Source organism: Anopheles moucheti, chromosome 2 (genome assembly GCF_943734755.1).
Source record: "Anopheles moucheti chromosome 2, idAnoMoucSN_F20_07, whole genome shotgun sequence".
In the NCBI taxonomy this organism is placed as follows: Eukaryota; Metazoa; Arthropoda; class Insecta; order Diptera; family Culicidae; genus Anopheles; species Anopheles moucheti.
In genome coordinates this window covers 72372533-72398904 of record NC_069140.1, presented here as the reverse complement: position 1 = coordinate 72398904, position 26372 = coordinate 72372533, and the positions used below count along the sequence as shown (strand labels likewise).

Below are 26372 nucleotides of genomic sequence, written 5' to 3'. Positions count from 1 at the left end.
TGTGTGATGGCCTCATTGCTTGACGGCGAGATAGAACCGTGCAAGGCACAACAACCAGAAACAAAGTTAAAGCGAGAGTCAATAAACTAGAGCAACTTCACTTTCTGACATGACGGGATCTCCGGATAGCGGAAAAGGGAACCTCGAGAAGCGGCGGACTAGAAGATCAAAACAGGGTGTGGAGTTGGTCGTCCGATCTCCGGCGAGATCTGGTTCGACTATGCCGCGACTCCAACACGTACAGTTATTTCGAAAGGGAAAGTCATCGCCGCTGATGTCGTTGGCGTTAGTCGGCAGTTGAAGTTCAGCACCGGTTCACCGATGTCCAAGGGGCAATGGAACTCAGCGCAACGAATGCGTTGACTCTGGTCCGCTGAAGCACTGGCTGGCGTAAAGAATTTCTTGACCAAAGCTTCAGATCTAGCGAAAAGCAACTCACTTCAAGCCGGCCAAGCTTTTGTTTTGTCGATCCACCCGGGCCGAACCACCATAAATCACGATAAATGTGAATGATACTTGCCAAACAACCGAAGCCTGCCCGAAAAAAGGTGTGTCGTAAAATCACTCACTATTAATTAACTCCGTCCGTCCAAGATACGCGCCGTTCGCCAATCGGCTGTTCGGTCGGTGACAGCTTGAGTGGAGTTTTGTGAGGTGCGATCTGATTTTCTCAGTTCGAGAATCGATTTAGAAGTCGGAAACCGTTTTGCGGGCCTTAATTAAACGTCGTTGCCAAATTTATGGTCCACCCTCAGGGTAAGTTGACCCATCCTCAGCATAATGGGTTTGCTATAATGCAAATCAATTCGTCCGACCATTATTGGGAACGCAGACTACCGTTTCGCTTCGGTAGGCCGCTAAGGTGTAGTTAACGTGTTGTAGCCGCTTTTAACTTGCCGATTCGACGTCAAACAATGTCGTGCGACATTTACACGGCACATCATATTTTACGCACATGTAAATGTTTGGGCCGTGTTCGCGGTGTGTTCGCGATGGCTACATTGTGATGGCCCGCGGGAAGGTCTCTTGTTTTGCGTCGGGTGATGAGCATAATTGTACGGTGACGAGACTGCTCGTGTGCAAAGCATCATTTAATTCGCACTGAAAGCAGATAATTAACGGGTTTCAGCATCCTTTGCTAACCGGTCGCGCGAGGTCGCAACAAAAATGGGAGGTTGTACCAGATGACCCGCTTTCGTGGTCCTCATGCCCTTCGGGGCATTCGGGAGTTGATAATTTTGGGGCATGATTGATATCGATCGGCAATGAGTGCGTGTGAGTAAGTGGTATTATTGAGTGGCAAAAAAGGGGGCTGTACAAACCCGCAAGACAAACGGTGATATTAGTGCCGGATGGGCATCTACAAAGAAGGAGACGATTCAGATGAATTATTTCCACCGAATGTCATTTATCGGTGGTCATTCGTATGAAAATAGCCCCCTCCGCTCATCCGTTACAATATTGCCGGCCCGGAGGGTCGGTTGAAACATTCCAACCATGCCCATAAATTGCATTACTTTATGCTTCACCGTGCTCGGTTCGTGCCCGGGAATGATTCCATTCCCCCGAGAACAGGTGTGCCTTCTCCATCGGTACCCTTTTAATTGGCCCTGCCGCAAACGCATCGCCCATCGCCACCATGGGGGAGCCGAAATGTTTCACGAGTGTCAATTGGCACTTGAAATATCATAACTTCTGACCCGCGCTCTGTTTGTGCCTTCCGAAACCGAAGCAGCTGCTCGGGAGGAAGGTTTTGAAGTGATGCGATCGATGCCTCCCGGGACGGGTTGCTCATAAACGAAATCAGTGTCTCAAGAAGGGGGGAGAGACGAGCAAAAGAAAACTCGTTCCCGATCCCGCCCAGAAGATGGAATGAATGAAATTAGGCAAATGCGATACCCGGGATCGGTCGGGTGCTGTCACGGGCGGAAGGGTGCGGAAACGACAAAATGCTTACTTGGGGACAGAGCATCAAATAAAAACAAAAAAAAAACAAGATGCCCGTGCAGACTGTTTACCACGAGCACCACCCGACAGGACGAAGCAGAAAAGTCGCACGACAGTTTGCATACAAAATTCTCGCACTGGGGATAAATTAAAACAAGTTTTTCGATCTCCAGCCGGCAGTGGAATCTCCACCAGTTCACCAGCTGGCACGATCGTTGCAGATTTCGCGGTGGTTGCTGTTCATCGACCAGTCCTCCGACTGCCCAAAACTTGGCGAGCTATTGGCTCGCTGAGCAGGTGTAGCAAGGGCACACGCAGTACAGATCGGAGCTGTGCGTTGCACGCAAAACGGATCAATAGCACCGGGTCGATCAACCGGGAACCGAGGGGGAGAGGGACCGAGGGGAAAAAAGTTCGGTGGAAAGAATATGCAAAATTTTTATGGTTCCTTTATGGTTCCACCGCTGTCTGTGTTGGTTTATTTTCGGGATTCGATGTTGCTGCGGTCGGTGTTCTAATGAGTTGATGAGGTGATGTTCAGCTCCGCGTCCGAACCGAGCCGCCAGTTGACTTCGGCCGAGATTATCGCGTTGTTCGCACAGGGCAGATCCGATCTAGACATCCATTCTCGTTGGGCTGGGGATCGGGATGTACTCGGTTGCTACGGTGACCGGTCAAAGTAACCGGTTATGCTACAACGCCGATGATGTCCTGTCGATGATTCATCCTATGGAGCAGAAGCATCTTGTAGCGTAGTTTATTGTTGAACAATTTATTTCCATTAAAGTAAAATCTGTCCACTTTTCTTCTCGTTCTCCGACATCTGCTCTGCAGGAAAACCATATCTTTTGTGTCGTGAGGTTGAACTTAACTTGATTAAAAAAACTTCCTTTTTTATAATATTTCACCAAGCTTCTTGGCGTGTTAATTGAACATAAAAGAGAGAACATTGATTGAAAAACAAATAACACATCACCATCTTTGGGGATGCCGAAGCACGAAGCAAATCGACCAAATCGCCTATATATCACCGCGCTTATCATAACGGGTTGATCTGAATGTTAAATATAGAATCGTTCGGCAAACCAAATGTGTCTTGCTGTCCATTTTCATTCATTAACATTTTTGCGAGTTTAAGAAATGTGATGAGAAGCAGTCGATAACTTCTCTGCAAAAAGTGAAACAAAAACAAGCGAACGATCATGTTGTGAGTTGTGAGATGTTTTATCGCAGCGCTAGAACCTACAGCTATAACTGTTTACATAATGCTGCTGATCGGTAAAACGATCGGTGATCAAAAATCGTTGTTATTAAAGTCGTTTTTTTTTTCTTTCCCCTTCTCTCTGTTTTCCAGATTGCCGTTCAGGTCCCAAAATGATGCGGCTTGGACTCTACCTTGCAGCGTCATGGACGTTACTATGTACCTACAGTGCCGCAATGCCAGACGTAAGTATATACCACCTTCTCATGGGACTCAGGAAGTGCATCGGTTTGCGGCGAAGCTCGCCGGAGATTGTTAAGCATTAGTCACGATCTAATAAGTGTACGTGCTATTTTCGGAAAGAAAAAAACTGGGATACTCGGTGCGAAGAAGGAAATTGAAGCAGCCACCAATAAAGTTCTTGCTGGTGCTTTGCGCTGGAACTCGTGTGGCACAGTTTCTGCGTTGAAAACGTTTCTGGTGGTTGTGTAAAGTTACCACGTTTTCTTTTTTGCATACTGAGAAATTTGCTGGGCGAAGCATTGTGTTTCGTGGTTGGATTTGTTTTTCCTTTTCGTTAGCTACGTTGAAGGTTAATGGTAAAGTGCAACAGACAGCATGAAACCTGTTGCGACTCAAGACTTGGTGAGGTGTGATTTTGCTTCAACCTTTACTCAATGAACGTTGCTGTTCTACGTCACATGGTTGATGGGGACTACAGCAACACTTGCTTCGGTTGTTCATTGTTCGCCATGCTCGTTTTGCCTACTTTGTGTGCCGTTTCACTCGTGTAGCCATGTATTTCCTGCTACGGTTGCATAGGAGGAGTGGTGGGAGTTGTGTTGGGTACGATCGTAACGTTTCCTTTCACATCCGCTCTAGCGGAAACTATAGACACTGGTAAATGAGCTACCTTCCGATTGTACGCTTTTCATCACCCCTTGATTACTAAACCCGCTACGGCTATTCGGGCAGTCAAAAGCTCATGCTTTGCAGCTATTGTTTCCAATGCATACTACGGATTACATATGGCGATTGACCAGTTTAATTGTTTCGAATACGTCTCAGCCAATATTCAACAACACAACAGCTCAATGAGTCCCTTCAGATGATAGCGATAAAAGATTCGACAAGCCCTAGATTCACGAAAGCTGTCGCCTGCTTGAGTCACCCGCCAATATGTAGCAGCCATTTAGCCGATCGATACTGCTAATGCTAAACTTTATGATAATTGTCATCATCGGTAACGTATTATCTTACATCGGAACCAACATTGCGCACTCCACGCACCGGGTTCTCGCCTTTGTAGTGTGCCATGGCGAGCGGTGGCGAAAAGATCAAATGTCATCGATGAGGGTTTCTTTTTATCATCGATCGCACATACCGGTTGGAGATGAAACAACAACCCACAAAAAAAAAATCCACAGTGCGCATCCGACGAGTTGCCATTGTTGCCGCGACAGGTTGTTTGCCGTGCGGGTTGCTCGCACCGTTGTGCCCGGGGAACGAGTTTGCGTTAAATGGTTGAAATTGGATCCGATTGGTTTTTTCGGACGATACGTGTATGAGGGTGTCCAGAATTAAACAAGGTGGCGGCTTCAGAATTGTTTTGTGATCTTCCCCCCCCCCCCCCCCCCCCTTCTTCTCTCTTGGTACTCGGTGATTAGCGTTTTATTGCATTCTGTGGACAATTTTAACAACCACGACTAGAATGTTGATTTGATTAATGAAGAAAAAACATTTACTTGTCTTGCTAACATCATGTTCAAGCTCTATTATTGTGAGCTGACTCATTGGCATGGAAATTTAGCATTTACATTTAAATTCTTGTTTATTCAGAGTTTATTAACAAAATTCTTCTTTCCCATCTTCAAAAATTCTAAAGCAATATCATGATGTGCAGGGAGTAGCTCATAATCCGATGATATTTGGATTTTTTTCCAAATCACAAATGTCAGAATTTCTTGTAGCTCAAAAACCCAGATCGATTGAAAAAGCTTGTCATTTCCTATTTGGTTTTTACTGCTGTTATGTTTCATGAATCTTTTGAGAAAAATCATTCAAATGAATCGTTAGTGAGAAGGTAATCAAATCAGGTGTCGACTCTGAAAATATTCATGAATCTTCAGAGATTCACGAATCCATAAAGGTTCATGATCTCTTCTCCTTATTCTGCTTCTTCTTCGGTTGTTGTTAAGTGTTGTGCTTTATAAATCTTCTGAGAAAAGTCAATCACAAGAATCTTTGATGAGGAGTCTTTCAAAACTTGAATCGACTCTCAAAAAATTCACGAATGCTCAGAGCAGTGACCTCAGAGAGGGCAAAGATAGACGAGCTCCTTGGAGAATATGAATCCTTGAGGACGTATTATGCTTTGAAACAGAGGTTCAGCTTTCTTCGTTTAGTCCAAAGATTCATTCAGATTCATGAATCTAAATCTGTTTCATCCAGCATTTATATGTACCTTAGAGGTTGAGAATTAGTAACATCTTATGTAAACCATAGAAAAAACTACTAACAACAACATAAGTACTAACAACCACTTCCCTACTACCGCGAATGAGTTAACTTAAATGATTGCATTAAACCAAGCCACATAATCATGGATGTAAGTGTGTACGAGTTAAGTAAAAGCGCTAAAACCCCAATGGACGGATCTGTGGGGCCGGGCGAAGAAACCGAATCTTACATAATCCGTTTGCAAAATTTGGGAATTGCTTTTTGTTCCAACACAGTTTGACCTAGTGGTGGGAACGGGCAGGACCGTAATTGGGAAAAAGAAATTGAATTCTCTCTAGATGAAAGCCTGAATAAAGTGGAACAAGAAAGCGAGACAGGGCGATCGGTTTTTGAGGGCATGCACAACCATGTAAGGAACGTTTTTTCATTATTTCCGTGCCATTTGTTACTTTCTTATCACATCCAGACATAATTTAAGGTGCAAAAAATCACCCGCAAAACTACACGCAAAAATATAACCAAACAAATGCATATCGTTCGTTGTTATGTGACCAAATTTATTTCGTGATGGAAAACGCCAACCATACTTTAGGATGGTGTTTTTTTTTGTTTGGGAGTTCATCTGTAGGTACCCTTCCCTTTTTGGGTGTCTGCAACTCCGATGACACATTTACCGATGTTCGTCATCGTGAAATTTACCGCCTTTTTCGGATGTCGTTACCAAACCGTACCGATAAAGCTTCATCGGTACCGACCCCTCGTAACCATCGCGTAACGGTGGCCAATTAATGATTCTATTTCGACCGATAAATACCGTACCGTGACAACCGTGCCCCGATGTCAATTTTGTGCACTGTTTCCTCCGAACCAATGGACCGGGCTTGGGTTTTTTTTTTCTCCCCTTATTCATCTATTCTGTTCCTTCTGTTTGATTGAGTAATCCAATGCAGCGAGTCCGGTCGAAGAATCAAGCAGTTGATTGGTTTTCCGTTTTTCCCACAATTATACGCCCATTGCAATCGTAGTGCTTTTCCCTTTCCATACGTACGCTTGGTTTCGTGTTACAGGTTCACGATCAGGCCCAATCTCGTGCAACCTCACCGTAGATGTTATCGTCAGTCAGTTAGACCCTCGGGTGGATTAAGATGTCACACAATGTCTCGCTACATTTGTCACATGGTTTGTGCAGGGCCAGAACGGTGGCTGGAGGCTTCTCCTCGCGTCGGGCCGAAGGAGGGTTGTTATCAAGAGCCACAATGACAGACACACCTGACACAGACACCTTCATTCCTGAGGAGGAACAAAGAGAGAGGGAGGCGAAAACACGTCACCGGATTATGTCCACCCGACAGCGCAGCGGTTGTAATTGATTGCTACCTCTTCGCTTCGCGCGCTTTTCACGCACCAGCGGCGGAAGTCTTACGTCAGGAAACGATGATGCGTTAGTCACGACATGCAGACATGGTTGAGGCCGGTCAGCCGGTTTGGCTTATTATCTGGATAACGTTTCGGTGACAAAATGAAACATTTCGCGTCAGATTAGCGACCCGCTGTGAGATTTGGAGACGCAAAGTCTGATTTGTGTTGCTAGCGAGAACGTTCTGGCCGTTTCATGTTTGATTTGAATGGGGAATCTGCTGGGAGAGATTACTTGCTAGATAAATCCTACACTAGACATGGATTATAGCATGTTTCAATAAAACGAATTTAATTTAGTAATACTGGTTTTCTAACGCGGCATAGCATGTCCATTGTTTAGCTTTACCCTAGTGGACATTTGATTTATTTATAGCATGTCCAAAGTTGTCATGCATTGCATGCAGTTCGGGCGAAAAATGCATGTGACGTTGTTTTTTTTTGCATCGGAGCACTGTCACCGATGCACGGCGTACTTCACGCGTACTTGCGTGTGGAGATTGTACCCAAATTTAGATCCACTTGAAGGATAGCAACAAGCTTGAGCCGCGAGAAGGACATCCAGAAACCGGTGTTTGCAGTATGCTCCAGTGCCGTGTGTCGAGGCTTGGCTAGGTCTGGGTCTAGGTTACTACAGCACAAGCCGCGACAGAAGGTTCGAAGGCCTGCCGTTGTTTATCGTCGGGAAAAGCATCATTGGCATGTTTTTTTTATATTGAAAACAGTTAGTGAAAATAGTGATAAACCTCAAAAAGAAAACAATATCATTTAAAAACCAACTTTTCTCTCATTTTGCACGTTTTTTTAAATACAGTTTGCAAAGAAATGCTTCAATTAGTTCGCTTGGTTCGGTCTCGAATGATATCACCTAAATACCAGCGTCACGTAATCTAACGAGCGCCGGCACCGTACGGAATCTGCACTTGCTCTTACCTTAGTGGAGATATTTAATGAGCTCCGTTTTTGTATGCCAAACGCGCCGCCTGCCGTGTGCGTTTGTTATTCGAATTTGTCTCCAAGCGTTCCCTGGCCGTACGAAATAAGCGGAACCGTTACCGATTACTTTTTTGTTTTGCTCCATACAAGAAGAAGATTATTTTTATCCTTAATGCACAGCAGCAGGTGCGAAAGTGGTGGACCCACTTTTCGGAGCCGTTTACACGCCGGACAATCTCTGGCCGCAGATTGTTAAACAACAGTGAGCCAATAACTGGTGCATGTACCCAGCATAGGCACGACGGGGTGGCGCAGTTGTGTTATGTCACGAAGCACGTCGATCCTGGTTCAATTTATCAGCGCACTTGTCGTCTACCTGTTTCGAAACCGTTTTATAACCGTTAAAGATAACATATCGCAGAATTGGGTGGCAAATTATAGTTTGTTGCAAATTGTATCAACCATTGAGGGTATGTTTTCTATTTATTTAATTAGAAGATATTAAAAAAAGATAGTGTGTTTTAATGTGAATAAATAATTTATTTCAAACGATCTTTTTAATTCAAAAAACATAACACTTTTGATAGGAAAAGTTGATTATTTTCATTATTTGTTCCGCGAACTTAATTTTGGGGGTTCGTGTCTTGATGCATAATTGAAGTCGTTCGTTTTATTATTCGTAAAACCAATTCGGACTTGTGCCGCCTTGCGCGGTTCGATGCGTAAATCAACAAATCCGAAGCGGAATCCACCCGCACGCACACTGCTCCCAGCCCACAACCCCCCCCCCCCCCGTTCCCCTCCTACCGCCTACGGCATGGCACTCGTGAACTCATTTCCTCTCACCGTAACAGTGAATCGCGCATTTCTCGTGTTTACATAATCCCGGCCAACCGATCGCTAATTGACCTCGATGGTTCGAGCAACCAACACACACACACACCATCCATCCGTCCGAGATGTTTTTGTTTCACAGCATTGCGTTCGCGCAAATGTTTTTGTTCCGCACTCGCTGCTGCAATGTGCAAAATTTGCATCGATAACACCATTCCTTTCACACCACCAGGGGCCCATCCCCTGGGTGGGGGGGGGGGGTGCCTGAATTCCGGAGCGCTGGTTGCAATTTTAGCGCTGTGTTTTCCACAACACATGCATTAGCCGCACCGGCTGGATGGTGGAGGATGTAATGGGATTCCGAAGGTTACGTGCACGCAACGCTGATAAAGACAAATGACTGCCAACAGCTCCCGGTTCGCTGGGAATGCTGCGTCGAATGTGTGTATGTATCCGCCCATTTGTTCCCCATCTCGGGTGCGACAACGACGGATGGTGGAGTGTGGTGTGTGGACTCTTCCGGGATTTTCTGAAACGAACGTGGTGTACAGTAGCACACGTTGCTAGCGTGCTGCTCCTTTCAGAGCGAAAAACAAAAAATATGTTGTCCGTTTAATTAACTTCCCTTCGGTTCGATTATAGTGCCCGGGGAAGTAAAGATTTAGTCTTAGTCAAGCCACAAACAAAGAGTATGGGAACAAAAGAGTACAGTCAGGTTGCGGCTGCCAGTCTCTAAATCCTGCGAGTGATGGATGAAAGAAAGAAAAAAAACCTTCCAAACGGAACTGCTAGGCATTTTTTTTTTCTAAACAACATTCGCATGACACTATGCCTATCGTGTCTGCGTGCAAACATGCGTCTGTAGCAAGACCGTGGTCAGGTAATACGAGGTTGCGATAGCAGCGCGCAAGGTCGCATAGAAGTAGACTTAATGTATGGAGAAACATTTACCGACCGCAAACGCCACCTGTTTCCCCCCGCCCGGCGTTCGGTAAACAATTGTACTAAGTTACCGAATCAATCACATGCATTCGTTGGTTGGATTTGTGCCTCGTTGTAGATCGCGCCTACCCGGGCTGCAGATAGTGTGGCAGTATAGCAGCGCCCGTACGGTGGCAATGTCAGACGATACCGTCCGCATGGGTAACAAATGGTCCATTAACACTCGTTTATCGAACCAGCGCCAGGGAGCGAAATCGCATAACAATATTTTTTAGATCACTGTCGTACACCCACCGATCAAGTCTTGAAGCCTTTCTGGTAGAGGCTGGATCTGGATCAGGTTTGTGGGCATAATTTATGCGAGTACATGCTCGAGCGCCTGAGTGACAACGGTTTTGAAAGGAGGCAGAGACTGGCAGTAACTATTCGTCCGTACGGATAGAATTCAAATGTGTTTGCCGTGAGGCTTACGTCAGTGTATCTGATCTAGATCACATCGAAGCAGGCCTACGATCCTATTTGAATCATGACGAACAACTTAACAACACTTCCAAAATTCCTTATTAAATATTATACTTATCTTTTTCTTTCGCTTTGCAGATCCATCATCACATGTCCTCCGCCCAGCTACAGGAAGTGTTTCACGTTGATCACGTAGATCTGGTCCCTCATTACGAGCTTGTCAAGCTAACACACCACACAAACAGGCCGATCCTTGCGAGCTCCCGGCGGAAACGAAGCATTGATGCCGCTTCGTCGGTGGCCAAACCGAACGGATTGTCCGCCGGTAGCAACACTGTTAACCACCACGTCAAGAAGGACCTCAGCAAGGTACGGTTCACCGAGAAGGTGAGCGAGCTGGAGCCGAAACCGGCCCAGCAGCGAAAAGCCGCCCTGAAAGAAAGCGATTCCGGTCGGCAACAGATCCCGCTTGAGGCGGGTCCACTGGTGAACAGCGATCAGCAGCAGCAGCAGCAGCAGCACCGAGTCGATGATTCTGCCGCGCTGGAACCCATGGAGGGTGGTGTCAGCATAGCGGACATTAACGAGCACCGGGTGTCGTTCGGTGCGTTCGGTGAGAATGTGAATCTCACGCTGCGAAAAACGGAAGGACTGTTGCGGGGTGGGCCACACTCGCTACGGATGTGGAACGTCCGGTCGGATCCGAACTCGACGCAGGGACTGGTTTACGAGGAGATTCACGACGAGGTACGTATTGTTGCAGATGTTATGTTGAAATATTTCATCTCCCGCTAGCCGGCCCCGAGCTGATATTTAATGGATTGAATGGGGAAGGGTGCGATTGTAGTTGCGGTTTTTTGCACAACTCTGGACATACTTCGCAAGACCATGGAGAAGATCTTGCATACCGTTTCCGGCCATGAATTGTTACCGGTGCGCGATAGTGGTGAATTGTTCTCAAAAAACGGCTCCGTTGTTTGCAGCCATGGTCTACTAGATTCCCACAATTTGTTAGATCGTCTAGCTACTATGCATACTAATTAGATGCATTTCGACAGCATCAACACCTGCCCCGGTACGGATTGCATGTACGATTCCGATTGCTGTTCTTCGCTTGCAGAACCCGAAGATCGATTGCACACTTTGCTCGTTGTTGCTCCCTCAATCAAAAACCTCCCCGCTGTACGTACTCACACCGTGCAGATACCGGCCGCGTATGTAATTAGACTGAAGGTCACCGCTCGGTATGGACGGCTCGTCAAGCTACTCCACTTTGCGCCTTCTTGTGCTCTAAATATCGACCCGTTTGTGACCGGAACGATCGTTTCACACGATCACCCCCGCCCGTGCTACTGATACTTCGGTATTGCCAAGATGCAAAACATTGCCTCAACCTGCCGCGTTAGTCGCGTTCGCGTTTGACAGCTGGCCTGTCTTCTGAGCCACTGGGCCCATGCCGGTGGGCTGTTGTTTTCGGATAGTGCAGCGGGGGATAGTTTGATTTAATTTATAATTTAAATAATTCAATTCACCTCCACGGCGAACTTGAACGTGCTCCGGATTGTGAATCCATTTGTGAACCACCCTGTGTACTGCAGTGGCCCGACCACTAACCGGTGGTAGTACATCGCACTTCTTGGAAGTATAATGTTGAAAAGAGAAAAAACAATTCGATCTCGCATGATGGCCAGTGAACGGGACGGCAGGTCCCCAGCCGTGCTACAGATGGGCTTAGGAATGTGTCGATTGCTTTCAAGTACGTGTACGATACAAAACTGTTTTTACCAAACCAATGTAAAACTGGTCCGTTCTTTAATGGCCCTGTTTATAATGATAGTTCTTAACCGTCCGGTGCCCTAGCTTAATTAACTAGAAGCAATTGGCTGCCGAAGGATCACTCATTGATACCATCATGCAGAGCAGTTGAGTCATTTACGTGTGATCTTGAGGTGTGTGTTTTTGTGTTTTGCCTCCACATTTTGTAGTATGTACCACGTATGAAGTGTTTCAAGCATGAAAAATCCTTAACCCATGTCGCGCTAATAGCCATCCCGCTTGGAATTCTCGAGCACCACATAATGTTGGTGTGTAAATTATCGAACCTAATAGGTACACGCAGGTGACATACTTCAGGACCTATTAATTCCTTCGAGCAAATGTCAATTTTCAACACCTGTTGCTCACAACACGTATGCTCGGGAGGGCATTGGGTCTTAAGACCTGCCGGAGCAATCTATTCTAGAGCGTTCTGCGGGGGGTTCTGGCCAGCTGACATGATTGGAGATCCTAATCGTAGCTTAAGGCTCATGTCCCGTACGTTGTCGATTTGCGCAGGTGTGATGGATAGCGAATGAAGGGAGTATGGGTGGTAGTCCGGAGCTCCGAACAAAACGGATAACCGTGGCTCAAGATCTTAGTATACGCTCCAATTTATCTACTATCTGTGTGCTTGTTCTGTAAGGTCGCAGACAAGGGCAGTGAATGAACGGTGTGTGTTGAGGTTTCGAGTGTTTGAATTCCCAGTGCCCAGTTCTGTTGCTTCCATTGCTAATCATACCCGCGGGCCACCTTCTATTCGCAGGTTCAGGGTGTTGATTAAAGTGTCCCGAAGTTGAAGGGAAGAACAAAATGATAATTTAATGCTTAATATCGCATTGTTTCAAACCTGATGTGTTGAACGTGAGGAAGATTTATGCTTTGTGCATGATTCCCTTCAGAGGTTAGAACTGTAGCGGAGACGCACCGTAGAACAATGCCACAAACCGAACGGGAAGGAATAAATAACATGTTTTGATTTCAACCATCACACTCGCCTAGCCCTTTTGGGGACGGGTGCGTCCTATACCGGTGAACCTTGAGCCTGGCAATTGAAACCATCGGAACGGGGCGTTCCTGCACGGTGATACACACGCTGAAGACGCGAATGTTTCGGATGCCATTTATGCTAATACGTCGCTACTTGGCGGTTGATCGATTTCTGAGCCCCAGATTGTCCGAATGAATCACAACCTATTCTGTCGATTGATGACGCGCGCGCACCTTCCACCCCTGGGTGCCAAGCGATATGTTGTCCAAAAACATATTTGTTTTATGGCGGTAATGGCCTTCGGGGTTTGACCCGTCGTTTAGCTTATCGTGGTATCAATCGATTCGCGATAGCAGCGGCGTAAAGTTAAGCTGGGAAATAAAACTAATGCATACGGAAGTCCTGCGGCATCGGCTTATATCTTCAGCTGTTTCGGTTCTGTACAAATATGAATGCAGATTTTGGCTACGCTCCGTCCCAGTTGGGTTTGAATCAGCAGTTTGAGAAGGTTTTTGGCATTGTGTCTTCCATCGCAATATTTACTGCGCCGTTTGGGTGTTTTGAGAGGAGACGGAACATTTTACTACGATAAGATTTATTACCGACGGAAGGTTTAACACAAATTTTCTATTTCTTTCGCCATGCGCAAAGGCTGCTGGCGTAGAGACCCACCCGTGAGATCACACACTGTAGGTTCGGTTATGCTTTTTTGGCCGGGTGGGTGCAAAATGATCTGATTACTTCACGCAGAAGCTTCGTACCAAAACCCCCCGAGATCATTATCGGGCCGTGGCACGAGAATATAATTTTTAAAAACAATTTAGCGTTTTAATGAATGATAAACAAATAAATCACACGCAACATCTTTTGACACAAATGAGTTGAGTCACCCGCCGGTGCTGCGCGCGCTGAATGTGAACCGTTTTGTGTGTTCATTTCCATATTTTTTGGTTAATCTGAAGTGATTAGGTTTTTGTTCCTTCCATCGCATAATGAAAAGAGTTGTTTGAAATGCAAAAGTTCAACATTAAATCACTCATGTGTATAAAACATAATTTAATTCTTGCTCTCGATGAGAATCTTTTAACAGGTGAGTAATTTTGATTAGATTTCCCCGGAGAATTCATTTGGATAAAACATATTTGAAACATGAAATTGATAATTGAAACACATGAACATTAATTGTTAATGTATTTAATGCGGTGATCAAACTTGAATTTAGCATTTATAATTTCCAAACGACTGTAAATATTTTTTTGAATACTTACAACTCACTTCGCTGTATTCCAAATCTAACAAGCTTATACAACTAGGAAAAAAAAACAATCGACCTGCTCAACAAGCCACCAATTTTGGAACAGCCGCTCAGCGGGAGCAGCTTTTCAGTAGCATATCTTGGCTCTTTCGGTATCACTTACACACCCCAGTAGGTCATGAAATTAGACCTCAGCAACTCAGCAGCATGCAACATTTATAGACACCTCCCCGGAAACAATCGCTCGGATAGCCGACGGTGGTGTGTTTGGGCGATTACATTCACTTACGCACTGTGGGGCTGTATCTCGCTTGTAGTAAGCCATATTTGGACGCACCACAGGCTTATCAATTTGCGCCATCTTGACAAGGAGATGATGAACGGAGTGGAGATTTGTCATAAATTTATCAGTGTGATTGAAACGATATGATGGCTGAACGCCATGTTAAGGCTGGTGGTTAAGAGACCCACCGTCGCATGCCAATTTCGTACGGCTCGTATGTTCCAGCTGCTCAGTTAAACCGTCCCTGCTTGGTTACTGATGAGATGGTTCACTCCGTGCGCTCGCCGGCTTGATGGGGCAATTTATTTTGCCGCTAGTAACATACTTCCGCCGCAATCTTGTTTGCTTTTCCTGTACTTAGTACGGCTCCCCTCCCCCCGCTATAAAGCGGTTATTGAGGGCTCGTTAATAAGGCACTGTTATGTCTGCTACTCTTTTCCATATTTTCCCTTTTTCAGACCGTAAAGAAGCTTACCCACTGGATGGTTTGCTAAACCATTCCCCCGATCCTATTGATACATTGATTCACAGCTCCAGGTCGTTTGGCTAGATGGCGGTTCGGGGGTTTGTTACGTTTTTTTTATGGCACTTTTATGGACGATTGAAATTGAAAGAGAAAAGAGGAAAAACTGTGGCACACGGTGGTCGGACGGGCGAAAGAAACGGGAAGCCTTTTCGGAGGGTTTCAGTTCCGATCGGTTGAATCGTGTCTTTAGATGTGGTGGCGATTTTCCGACATTATGCAACGGTTTGAGACCGCTTTGATGAAGCTCACGATCGGAACACGGGTGGTGGGTGGTGGGGGAGCTTATAGCCTTTTGTGGGTTTCAATAATGTGAGATAATGATCTTCATTTGTAAGAGGCACAAAACAGACGCTGCTTTTTTGTGAACTCCATTTTGCTCCGAGTGACATTTGATATGTTGAAGAAGTAAGACAAAAATGTATTGCCAGAGCTGCAAAAAAGTTGCTCAAAAGGTGGTCAAAAGATTGAGGGCTGAACATTACTTGTTGGTGGCCATGTATAGTGTTTCATAATTTAAAAAAATGCATATGACATAATTCCAGATTCCGATTGATCTCCGGAGGAGTGAAAAAAACGACCTGAGTCTCACCATTGCGTGTAGTTCCTATTGCTTGTCATCGAATATGTCAATGGCCCACTGAACCTCTCTCTCTCTCTGTCTCTTCGTCTCTGGCTATCGTCACGACTGCAACGAGATACGAAAGGGCCACTATGTCGCCGGCCCTGTATGCCAGTAAGCCAGTGAGGAAACGCATTCCACCGGGAGCCCCAATACGGAACGGAACGGAAGAAGGAAGCAACGATGGAAATAAAACAAAAAAAAACCACTAGCCTGAAAAACTAAAACCTTCGGTGGCACGATGTCATAATCCCACCACCATCAAAGCCACTCGCTTTCGTAATGCGCGTCTTGTTGTTTCCATCTGGAAAGCTTCCCCCGAAATGCGCAGTCGCCGCTGTGACGGAAAGCAAAAGTGAATCGCCACAATCTCACGCACCGTTGACGGTTGGTCCAATTTTCTGCCGGACACCTGCCACGACCGCAAGGAAGAGTGCGCGAGATGGGTTTTCGATTCCGGTTTTTTTTGTTTGTTTGTTGTCGGTTTGCGCTCGGAGTTGGAAATTGCATACATTCCGCCGGACTGGCAGACGAGAAACTAGTTCGTCCTCGAGCCAGTGGAAACCAGTGAGTGGAGCGAGAGGTTCCAATTTTCTTTCCGGGGTTTTTAATCCCAACAACATCAATCTTCATCAGCGTGCCGGGAATCTAGAGTGGTACGCGGGCGAATTAATGCCAAGGACTCGGAGATGCGATCCGTTACGCCTATATCCGTGGGGTCCATGAGGCAAGGTGTTGTAGGGGATGATGTTTAGCTGTTGATGGATGTGCAGTGATTAAAAATCAAAATCGAATCCAGTCCAAATAGTTCAAGATGCCGGTCAAGATGCTAACGAAAACGAATGGTCCTCGGTGGTAGCGTAGTGGAGGTGATCTTACTAGGAACGTGCGCACGCCACCTAATGATTGATTGTAACCTTCTGTCCACGCGTCGCCTTAAAAACACACAACACGGGTGGGACAGATTTTCTCGAGTGGAGTTGAAATTATGAGTCGCCACGCTTGGAGACCTTGTCTTCCGTTTCTGATGACATTAGTTTTTGAGTGGTTGGTTGAAGGTGTTGGAGCAACTGTCATCGGTGTCGGAGATGACTATTTTTAAGATGTCTATATTATGGGCTGGGTTTAATCGGTGTGATTAATTTTGCAGAGTCCAAGGTTTCGATTCCAATTTTCTCAGATAATCTTTTTGAATGGGCGTTTCGGACGAAACGTTGGGAAAGATGTCTAAAAATGTCTTATTGGGGTACATCATCAGATTAGCTTAGAAAGATAATTTGCATGTTCGATATCCTGTGTGGTTCTTTCCGTAAAATTGAAAATAGACATGAAAGATACAAAATGTGGCTCCCTACGTCAAATAGACCGTAACACTTTACTACGGACAGAACTCCACAACTTCCAGGCATGCTCCGAAACGATCGACTTCCGTCGTACGTCTCACAAACTTTCCAATCCCACACTAAGCGAACCGAGCAGTATAAAGTAAACATTATTAGCAAGCGCCAAAAACATACATTACCTTTTCCAGTCGATGTCGTTTGCGCTGCTAATAAATACGGTTTGAGCGGTAATGTAGCTGGTAACTACCTCCGCTTAATGACATGCAATATGCGCGTTGCGAGAGCCTTCGAAGGGTTTACCGAAGCATTCTCTGGCCGCTCAAGGCCCACAGTACTCGGCGGAAAGGTTTCATTTGCGTCCTATCGAATCGATTCACGCATGATTGAGTTGGTTCCGAAATCGGTTCCGTTTCGTTTGGTTCTGCCAGGGCTTATGACAGCCCAACATCGTTGCTGTGGGCTATTTCCACACGATTGCATGTAAATATCGCTAGCATTATGTGTGTGACAAACGGAACAATGAAAGAATCACAATTCAGCAGTCGGTTTAGCAGTTGATACAAAGCTGGCGCTAGATGTAGGACAGTGGGAAGTCCCATACGGAGGTGTCAATGTAGTCAATGCAGTGCGCCTCTGGATCAACCTCTCGTCCAGCCGTGGCCCATTAAGCTTGGGCGACAGCATTCCTGATGCCTTCTATGCCACCGTTTCCTCCAGTGCCCCGCGTGCATCCATAAATAATGCACGATTCCCACATACGTCCTTGTGATCCGGTGTCCGATGTCTTGGCGGACGGACTTGCCACAAAACTCAAGCCTCACACACCGGTCCAACTCCAACGTCAGCTAATTGTTAAAGCACTCGGCTCGCGACCAGGATCGGCGCTGTGTTGGGTGACCTTAGCACTTGAAATCTAGCACCACTAGAATGTGAGTGAGTATACCCTAGGCTACGGCTAGGAAACGCCCGATAGAACAGGTTTGCCATTTTTCTTGCCCATTCAACAGTTTTGCAGTTCGCGTTGGTCAAGCCGCTCGGGGATGGAGAATTGAATAGAATTGCTCATAAATCAATCGTTCGGAGCTGGTTCGAGCGAAGGGGTGAAGCAGGCGAAGAATCGGGCGAGAACTCTCCGGTCTAAGCAGGTGCCAAAGGATAACTTGCTGTGGAATGGGTTTCGCAAGACCGGAACATCGTCAGGGAAGGCGGGTGGTCGATGTTTCTCAAAGACCTTGAAGGACACACTCACTTGCTGGCGACTCTCTCGGCCAAGGTAAACCCACTTCGGAGCAATGCTAGACGATAGTCTCCACATGCTTGCTCTTAATCCTAACCTGCCGGACAATACAACTCATCCAGTTCCGAATGACTTGCGCACTTGGTACGGTGGCTGTGGCGTGTGGGCGAACATAACACTCTTCGGTGTTTTACTGGAGACAATTTTCTAATCCCCCTTCGGCTGGGTTTGGCATTACTGCGAAACGTAATGATTGATGAAGGCAGTGCGACAAAACAAAGCAATTGTAATTCTTCCCCGAGGGAGATGCGAATGGATTAGAATGGATTAGAAGCCGTCCGAATGCCTGCTGGGTCTGTTTCCGTTACATAAGCACCGATTCTAGCACTCCTTCGGGGCGAGGGCTGTGTTGTTTTCAACGGTCGGACATGCCTTAAAGCGACTTCAGTCACTGCGGTGAGGTTTCTTCGTCCGTAAAACATCAAAGTGACACGCGCTACTTAAAAATGGCCGACATTGAATCGGAATTGGTGCTGCATGTTATTATCCCACCGCATACCACAAACCGCTCGAGTCGATGGCGATTGCGGCCCACACGCGTAAGACAACCTTCGTCCGTATCAGCACGCTACTGAAGCAATGCCTGAGCATGGCATAACAGCCACGGTGCCACGGTAGGGACCGTTTCCTTGTTCTTAACGCACGTAACACGGGTGGTTAATTGCCGTGGCCTACGCTCGGGCAGATCTCGCGGACGGGACGCTCTCGGGAACAGCTGTTGACAGCTACTAACCGATGTTTAAAAAACACACACATACATTCGCTGATGACAATGTCAGCAGGCCATACAACAATATTAAATGGAAATTAAACAAGACACTTGGGTTTGGTGGAGCACTTGCGCGGTTTTAATCGCTCGACGCAATGACTACCAAATAGACGTTGATGGACTGTTCTGATAAGAATGTGTTAATTGTGTCACGCGATAGGTATCGCTAATGGTCCCTGATAAGCATCTGCAGCCGGGTCTGACATATTATCAGCGCTGCTGCTGTACCGTGCAGTTAAAGCCGGCACATTACGCACCGCAACTCGCTCAGGTGCGTTGTGAAGTTGCGTGAACATGAATCGTGAACCACACAACCGCAAATCAAGCGATAAAGCACACGCGCCTGACAAAACAATGCAGAACACTAAAGCCCTCAGCTCAGTAACGTGCACCTGCCCCAGCATGGGAAAAGATTGACACTTTTTTCCGGTTCGTGCAATTGCCGGCTCCGGGTCGAATTAGTCGCTCGGTAGGGTCGGTTAGATTTGCCTTTACACAACAGCAAGCTGCCGGTGATGGTGAGATAGGGAGGTCGGACAGGGAACTCTCACGATGCGGTAACATACGTTCGCTTCCTTCTCCCCCAGATGTAGGAAAGCAAAAAAAAAAAAACCGGGGCCATATCGGTACCCCACTAACAACCCTCCCATGCCAACCTCTGAAAAACCGGAAGAAGCCCGCACGCTGATGACTCCGGGTATGGTTGCAGCCTCATTTGCGGCGCATCATCCACCACTCGCTCGGAAAACGAAAGTGTACCATAACCATAACATTCTGCCCTTCCCGGCACATGCGGGAGGATCGGTGTTGGACGGGGGGTGGGTTCCTTTTCCCATCCTCCCTCTGGCCGGAGAGGTTTTGTTACTTGCGGAAGTAATGGAAGCTGGATGGTGGAAGTACTGGTTTCGCAAGTGGGAAGAAAGTAAAAGGCAATGGGCTTTCATACTGCCGCCATCATCATGCTGGCAGGTGCACCCAGAGCGGAGGGTCATCGCTTTTTCCCATGGTGGTTGGGGTGGAAACGAAAAAAAAAAACGATATAATCGTTAGATCTGTGCATGGAGTCGGTCAAAGTAGCCGACTTTCGACTGTGGGTAGACGAATGTTATGGAATCTGCCGTGTTTACTCGGCTCGGCTTGGTAAACTGTGTATGCAATGGAACACTGTAGGTACGTTTGTTAACTAGCTGCCGAAAAGTGAACTTTGAGTTTGAATCTAATTGGCCCGAACCGTCATACTGAGAGGTTGAGATGCTATGGAATTCCGCTATGGTCACGATTTTTCGTTACAGTTAAAAACAGCAGATCAAAGCAATTGTTGATACAAACGTTATATCATGACGGTGCCGTGACAGTTCGTCTGTGTAATAGAGAGAGAGAGAGTGAGCGGCGGATAATTATCATCCCCCTGCATGCCGACAGATCAATACGTTTTCCTCGGGGCAGCAGTTCCGTTCCGGACACACGACACGACCTGCGCAAACAATTTGCCGCCCATTCGTCGGAAAAATGGTTCACCGCGAGTGGCACGAGACGAGAAATGTCAAGTTCACAGTTGGTTTGTGACTTTGATGGGCCGGATGTGGACTTTGCGGAGCTCTTTGTTGCTGTTGCTTGTTGTACAACAGCTGGACAGGTTCCAGGCAGCAAAAAGCTGATGGCCGGTTGTACATTTGCTGACGATACAAAGTTTGATCGCTGCAATTGTTTGCTGCAGGAGGAGTTTTCGTGAGGCACGATTTACGGGAAGGAAAAGAATTGACAGACAAACCGACAAGCTCCTATTGAATATTGGAAAAAGTGAAATGTTACATTTGAATGACACATTGTACCGAACATATTTCCAAAGGAATCGGATATTAAAGCTTGATTTGGACAGCAATAATAAGGGCCTTTTACTACAGGGTGTATCATTTGGGTTATAAATTTGAAAATTATTATGAACAAACTAGCTTATCTAATGAGTACTCTTCTGTAATAACTCTTAGCGTCTCGAACTTCAAAAGTTCAATATCTACAAAGCGATCTTTCTAATTTCGTTCTGGTTGTGCTACATTAAGTTTGTGACGCGCATGCAGCGAACCACAAAGACAACACAGATTACTCGTACGTCACAAAGGGTAATGTCCTGACTAACGGCATGTGAAGAACTCGGTGTCTAGACATTAAATTATCATGTCTAATTAATGTACAAAAATCAATTAAACTGTATGTTTTTGAGGAAGACACAAAACTCACTTCGAAAATGAACCTGAACCTCAATTAAAAGAGGAACTCTAAGCTGTGCGGCATTTTATTACACGAACCATCTTTTGATGCACGAAACTACCGCCGTAGCAAAATGCTGGCTAGTATAAACTACTCATCACTCCGCGGAAAGGCCACTGACGTCAAACGAACGATCAAACTAGCTACCCAAAGTCACATTGACGCTGTGACAGATGACCAATCCATCTTGTTTCTTGGCCGAGACCCCAGCGGTTAACTCTCTCGATGTCAGATATTTAGCCGACCGTTTCGAATTACGCGCTACGATAAAGCTCACCTCGAACGAAATATTTCCGATGTCATTGAGCTGCCAGGAACACGACGTCTGTCCGAGTTTCGTGTGCTTTATGGGACGGTGGGCTTCATAAATGTGACAAGCGGATGGAATCGGTAGGCATCGGTGCGGTGTTCAGTTTTTGTCTGTTGCTCCGATGAAATCGAAGAAGTTTCAATACTTCGCAGAAGTTACGCAATCGAAAGAGCCTGTTGAGAATTGAAGTTGGTCATCCGAAAGAACCCCCCCGGCAGTTGTGAAGTTGCATTTGGATGCTTTCCCTGGGAAAAGGTTACTGAGCTATTGATGGGTTCCTGGGGAGTTAATGCATTACGTCAGTGGCGCACTGCGCACCAAGCTGCCGTGACATGTGTCAGTTGGAATCGTCCTCCATTTGAAAGGAAACGAGTGAACATCGAAGGTGCACACAGCGGAGAGCCGGTGCAGTACATGCAGAAACCTTTCGACGGTTTGATTGATTGGAAATGGATGTTCAGGGGAGATCAAAGATCATTTGGCCGATCATATTTCACACAACTCGCTCGGCACTGTCAGCGTTAGCTAATCACCGTGTGTATTCTTGTACGCTTTTGCAGGATCCAGAACCAGCCGATTCCTTCGGTGACATCTACCAGGATGAGGAAAATATGGCGGCAGTGCTGATGCGAAAGCACCTGGAAAGTGGAGATCTAATGATGGTGAGTATTGCGTTTCGTCGGGTTTCATCAAACGGCCGTAGCAAGGTCTGTGGGCAAATAGGCTATTTGTCTGCTGGAGTTATGGTTTGGGCGATGCTGTACGGTGCTGGTGCCCTAAAGCCAAATGGCGCCACCATTCGACCACCGTAATTCGGAGCACTTTGAAACACACGCTTATATCATTGTCTCTTGTTTCGCTCGGGTTGATTTGTGTGTCGTGAAACATTATCCCAACAGCCTCCAAGTGGGTTTGCCAACCATTTCGGTGTCGGTGAAGATCATAATCGAAACCAGAGCACAAAACCCCAAGTGACTCACGACATCGCCCATCACTCTTGCCGAGCTGTGTGTGAAACGCGAGGCGGTTCCGGTCGAGCACGGAACCGTTCTCAGCGATGCCCACAGACATCCTTGACCTAATACGAGATGGTCTTTCCGGAACACCGACAGGCAGGCAGGAAAATAAAACGCTTAATCGACACCACCTCGGATCGGCCTTTCCATTATTTCACTTAGTTCCACCGTGGCAATTACCGGTGGTGGAACTACAAATTATACTACTGACCGACGCCGGAACTGCCCCGGTGTATCGATCTTGTCTAGGATCTTCCGATGGTCCGATGATAATAGAGGTCTCGGATGGGCTCAAGGGCGTGATTACGTGTTTTTTTCTCATTCTCTGTTTTCGGCCGGGATGTACCATCTGATGAAGCAATTAATCGTGCCGAAAGGTGAACCGTTTAGCGGTAGGACAAGATGGGCAAGATTAACGAATGAATCTCCGTTGCATCCGAGACCTTCGACCTGCGTACGCGATGGCATCAAGAATCCTTTACCCGTCTCACATTTCTCGAAGCAATGATGCAATAAGAATAAGAGAGATGCCTCCTGTTTTTCTTTTTCATCAACTACAACTGAACATCGTCACTGCAGCGATGACTGTGGTGACTGTGGTGGATATGATTAATAGCATCCCCTGTTCCGGGCGCAGCCGAAGTTTGCCAATCGAGTACCTTTCTTTCCTCCGCCCGAGGTGACATTGGGTGACCTCAGGGTCACGTAACCCTCGCCGGCTGTCTCATTTCCCTTTCGTCGGAATCCGTTGATTAATGAGCGCACTGCCGCGGTGGTGTCCATCCGCATCGAAACCGAAGCGGTGTTGCGTACCGTTTAATAAATTCATATAAATATTTCTCTCACTTGGTGGACGTTTATGAATAGTTGAAGAAAAAAATGATGATAAACGGTGACTTCGGCGAGGAAGATAGTCCTAGTAGACACAGTACGGAATGGGTCGCAAGCGATTCCAATTCCACGCGGTTGATAAGCATTTAAAGTGAAACAAATAGATTTAAAATCACTCGCGTGCAACGATTACGTCGTTAGGACATTGGGTGATTGCGCACGTAACAGTAAATCGTGTTGAATTATTTATTAGCCAGTCGCGTGGTCTAACGTACTTTCGCCGCCTTTTTCCGACTTGATGAGCGTACGTGGTGCATTTATAAAAAATGTTTTCAATAATAAAAGTTGTTGAATAATCTCTTGTTTGCCATAATTTATAGCAACTATTTGATTTTAAATGATATCAAAGGTAATAAAAAGCAAATTATAGTGTGCTGCATGTTACAAACGAAGGCAGTTAACGTCGTCTATTTTTCAATGAAGTGTACACCTTTCAATTAAATTCTTTGCGTATTTATATTTCTATTATTGCCACGTCAGTCAACCCTGTCTGTACCCTGTCCGGTGGAACATGTGCACAAACAGGAAATAAACCGTTAAATACATTTACATTTATGCACATTTGCTGACCTGTTCGCTAGGCGAACTCGTGGCGCATACCCGAGAGCTGTCGATAGGGAATGTTTATGAATGTGCGCTTAGATAGCCGGCGTGATGGGCAAACGTGATGAATATGCAAAGATCGTGTCGATTCGCTGCGATTTTTCCTATTCCCAGAAAACGGTTTTGATTCAAGGACTGCAAAACATCTTCATACGTCTAGGTGCGGAGGTGTCGGCGTAGCGAAGCGGCGATTGCGCTTCACGCGAAACATAATAAGCAGTTTGATGAAAGGTATTGCTTCAGATAAGGGTGGCGATGGAGAGATGATTTCCTTTTACGAACATGAAAGCTGTTGCTTCAGCATGGAAGAACATACGTTGCATAGGACGTCCATCGGACGATGGATGGTCCATGACATTATTTTTTTTTTTGTTACCAGACATGACCACATGTTGTCATACTCGCTGCAACAGTGCGCCGGCAGTATGCTAATTGAGCATCGAGTTTGTACATACCGGGTCGCAATTATCGACACCCGAAACGAGCGGTGTCCAAGCCAGGCCCGGGCCACTCCGAAAATAAAATTCACCCCGCTAGGTGTGGTCAAGGTTGACGCCGCGAAAGAAAGAGAGTGAGAGTGTTAAGCGTTACAGCGAGGGTTCCCCATTGGGCAGTAGAAGAAAGGAAGGCGAATGTGCACATTCCGGTGGCCAATTTGTGACGTTCCGGGGCGGGGGGTTAATTTAGCAACAAATTTGACCAACCGATACTGCACCACCCATGTCCAATATGGGAGGATTTTCGGGGTTTTACCACCCCTCGGTGACTTTGACCCCAATTTTCCGATATAGCTGAACAATGAACCTTCCCGAACGAAGACCATTTTAATACAACTCGTTTTTATTGGTTGAATGAAGAATCCGTTTCGATTTTACAAATATCTTCAAAACTTGCTCTTTGTCGGATAAAGAAAACAATTCCAGCTTCAGACAAAACATTCTTCTGCGCAATATGCCTTCCTTTTGTTAGGCTAATCTACCTCGCTCCTCTCTGATGTCAACAGCATCAATCAATCTTATTCCAGCTCGTCTTCATAGCGAAAATGCTCATCCGATAACCTTCTTAGAAAAAATAACAGAACTGAATCAAATTACCCTTTCGAGCAGACCCTTGAGCATTGTGCTACACAACCCACAAGTGCGCAATGAAGGGCACTTTGTCCATGCTCCGAGCTGCATAAACAAAAATTGACAGGCCTGGGGCCAACAAAAGGCCACCCATCCCCCCGAAAAAAAACATAACTAATACAAAGCAGGAAGTCGTACCGCGCAGGCTGTTATTGTTACGGAACGCGCAAGAAGCGCTAATTGTTGGTAGCTGCTGCTGTGTCCTCTCACTGGTGGCATATTATAATAATGGAAATCAAATTGTGAAAAATAATTCCACTTAAGCGCCCGGTTCAAGTACACCCTTTTGCGTGGCGCAAGTGGCATTGTCCGCGGTGCCCGATCAAAAGGTAAACCCTTTTGCGGCCCGCTGCCACCCAGCATGTCCCCACGAAAGAGGCCAACGCGGAAGTCGGCAGAGTACTTCCGTGACCTGCTGACCCCGCGATAGCTCACCCCGTAACCCATTTCAAGACCAGCCGCTTGTGGCTCCCATTGCCGGCATTGAAGGCGGATGTTTTAGCGGTGGTGCAAAAAGAACGATCTCCCCCTGGGCCCAAGTGAACTCCCTTCGGATGCTCCTTGCGGTCGATTCTTTGCGGTTGTCAGATGACTTGGGGTGGTGTTTTTTTATTGTTGTTCCAATTCGCTACGATCATCTCCACAGCACAGGTTCACCTTCGCATGACGGTTTTTCGACGTGCCAATTATGATCAATTGTGTGGTGGCCTATCACCCTCCCCATCCTACAACCTCCTCTTCTTGAGAAGCTCCCGTAAGAGCCCTCATGCTGTGTAGTCCACCAGCGCGAAAATCCTTAGTAACTCAGGATCTTAAGAGAGATTAAGCGGCAAGGTCTTGCGCTAGTCCTGTAAGCTTCTCGCCCGTTGCTCCCGTTGAACCGGAGACTTCCCTTCGCCATCCAACGGCAATCGTTCTTCAAGGACCTCCGGCAAAGAACCTTCAGATGATGGACTTCGGGTACGGAGTAAGGAGGATATAATGCAACGATGCAATCAACGCAATAACCGCGGATAAAGTGCTATCGGATCCTTTAATGGTTCGCTTCCTTCTCCAACATT

The 26372-nt window shown here is 46.4% G+C and overlaps 1 protein-coding gene across 1 annotated transcript in view; it reads left to right on the top strand.

Annotated features, from left to right (window-relative positions):
* LOC128309439 (A disintegrin and metalloproteinase with thrombospondin motifs 1) overlaps positions 1–26372 on the top strand; it is a 90882-nt gene that overhangs the window by 19469 nt on the left and 45041 nt on the right. The window contains exons 2-4 of the mRNA XM_053045825.1: positions 3302–3393; positions 10337–10945; positions 22235–22336. Coding sequence (XP_052901785.1) covers positions 3322–3393; positions 10337–10945; positions 22235–22336 — 783 coding nt within the window. The 5' untranslated portion in view covers positions 3302–3321. The remainder of the gene's footprint in view (positions 1–3301; positions 3394–10336; positions 10946–22234; positions 22337–26372) is intronic.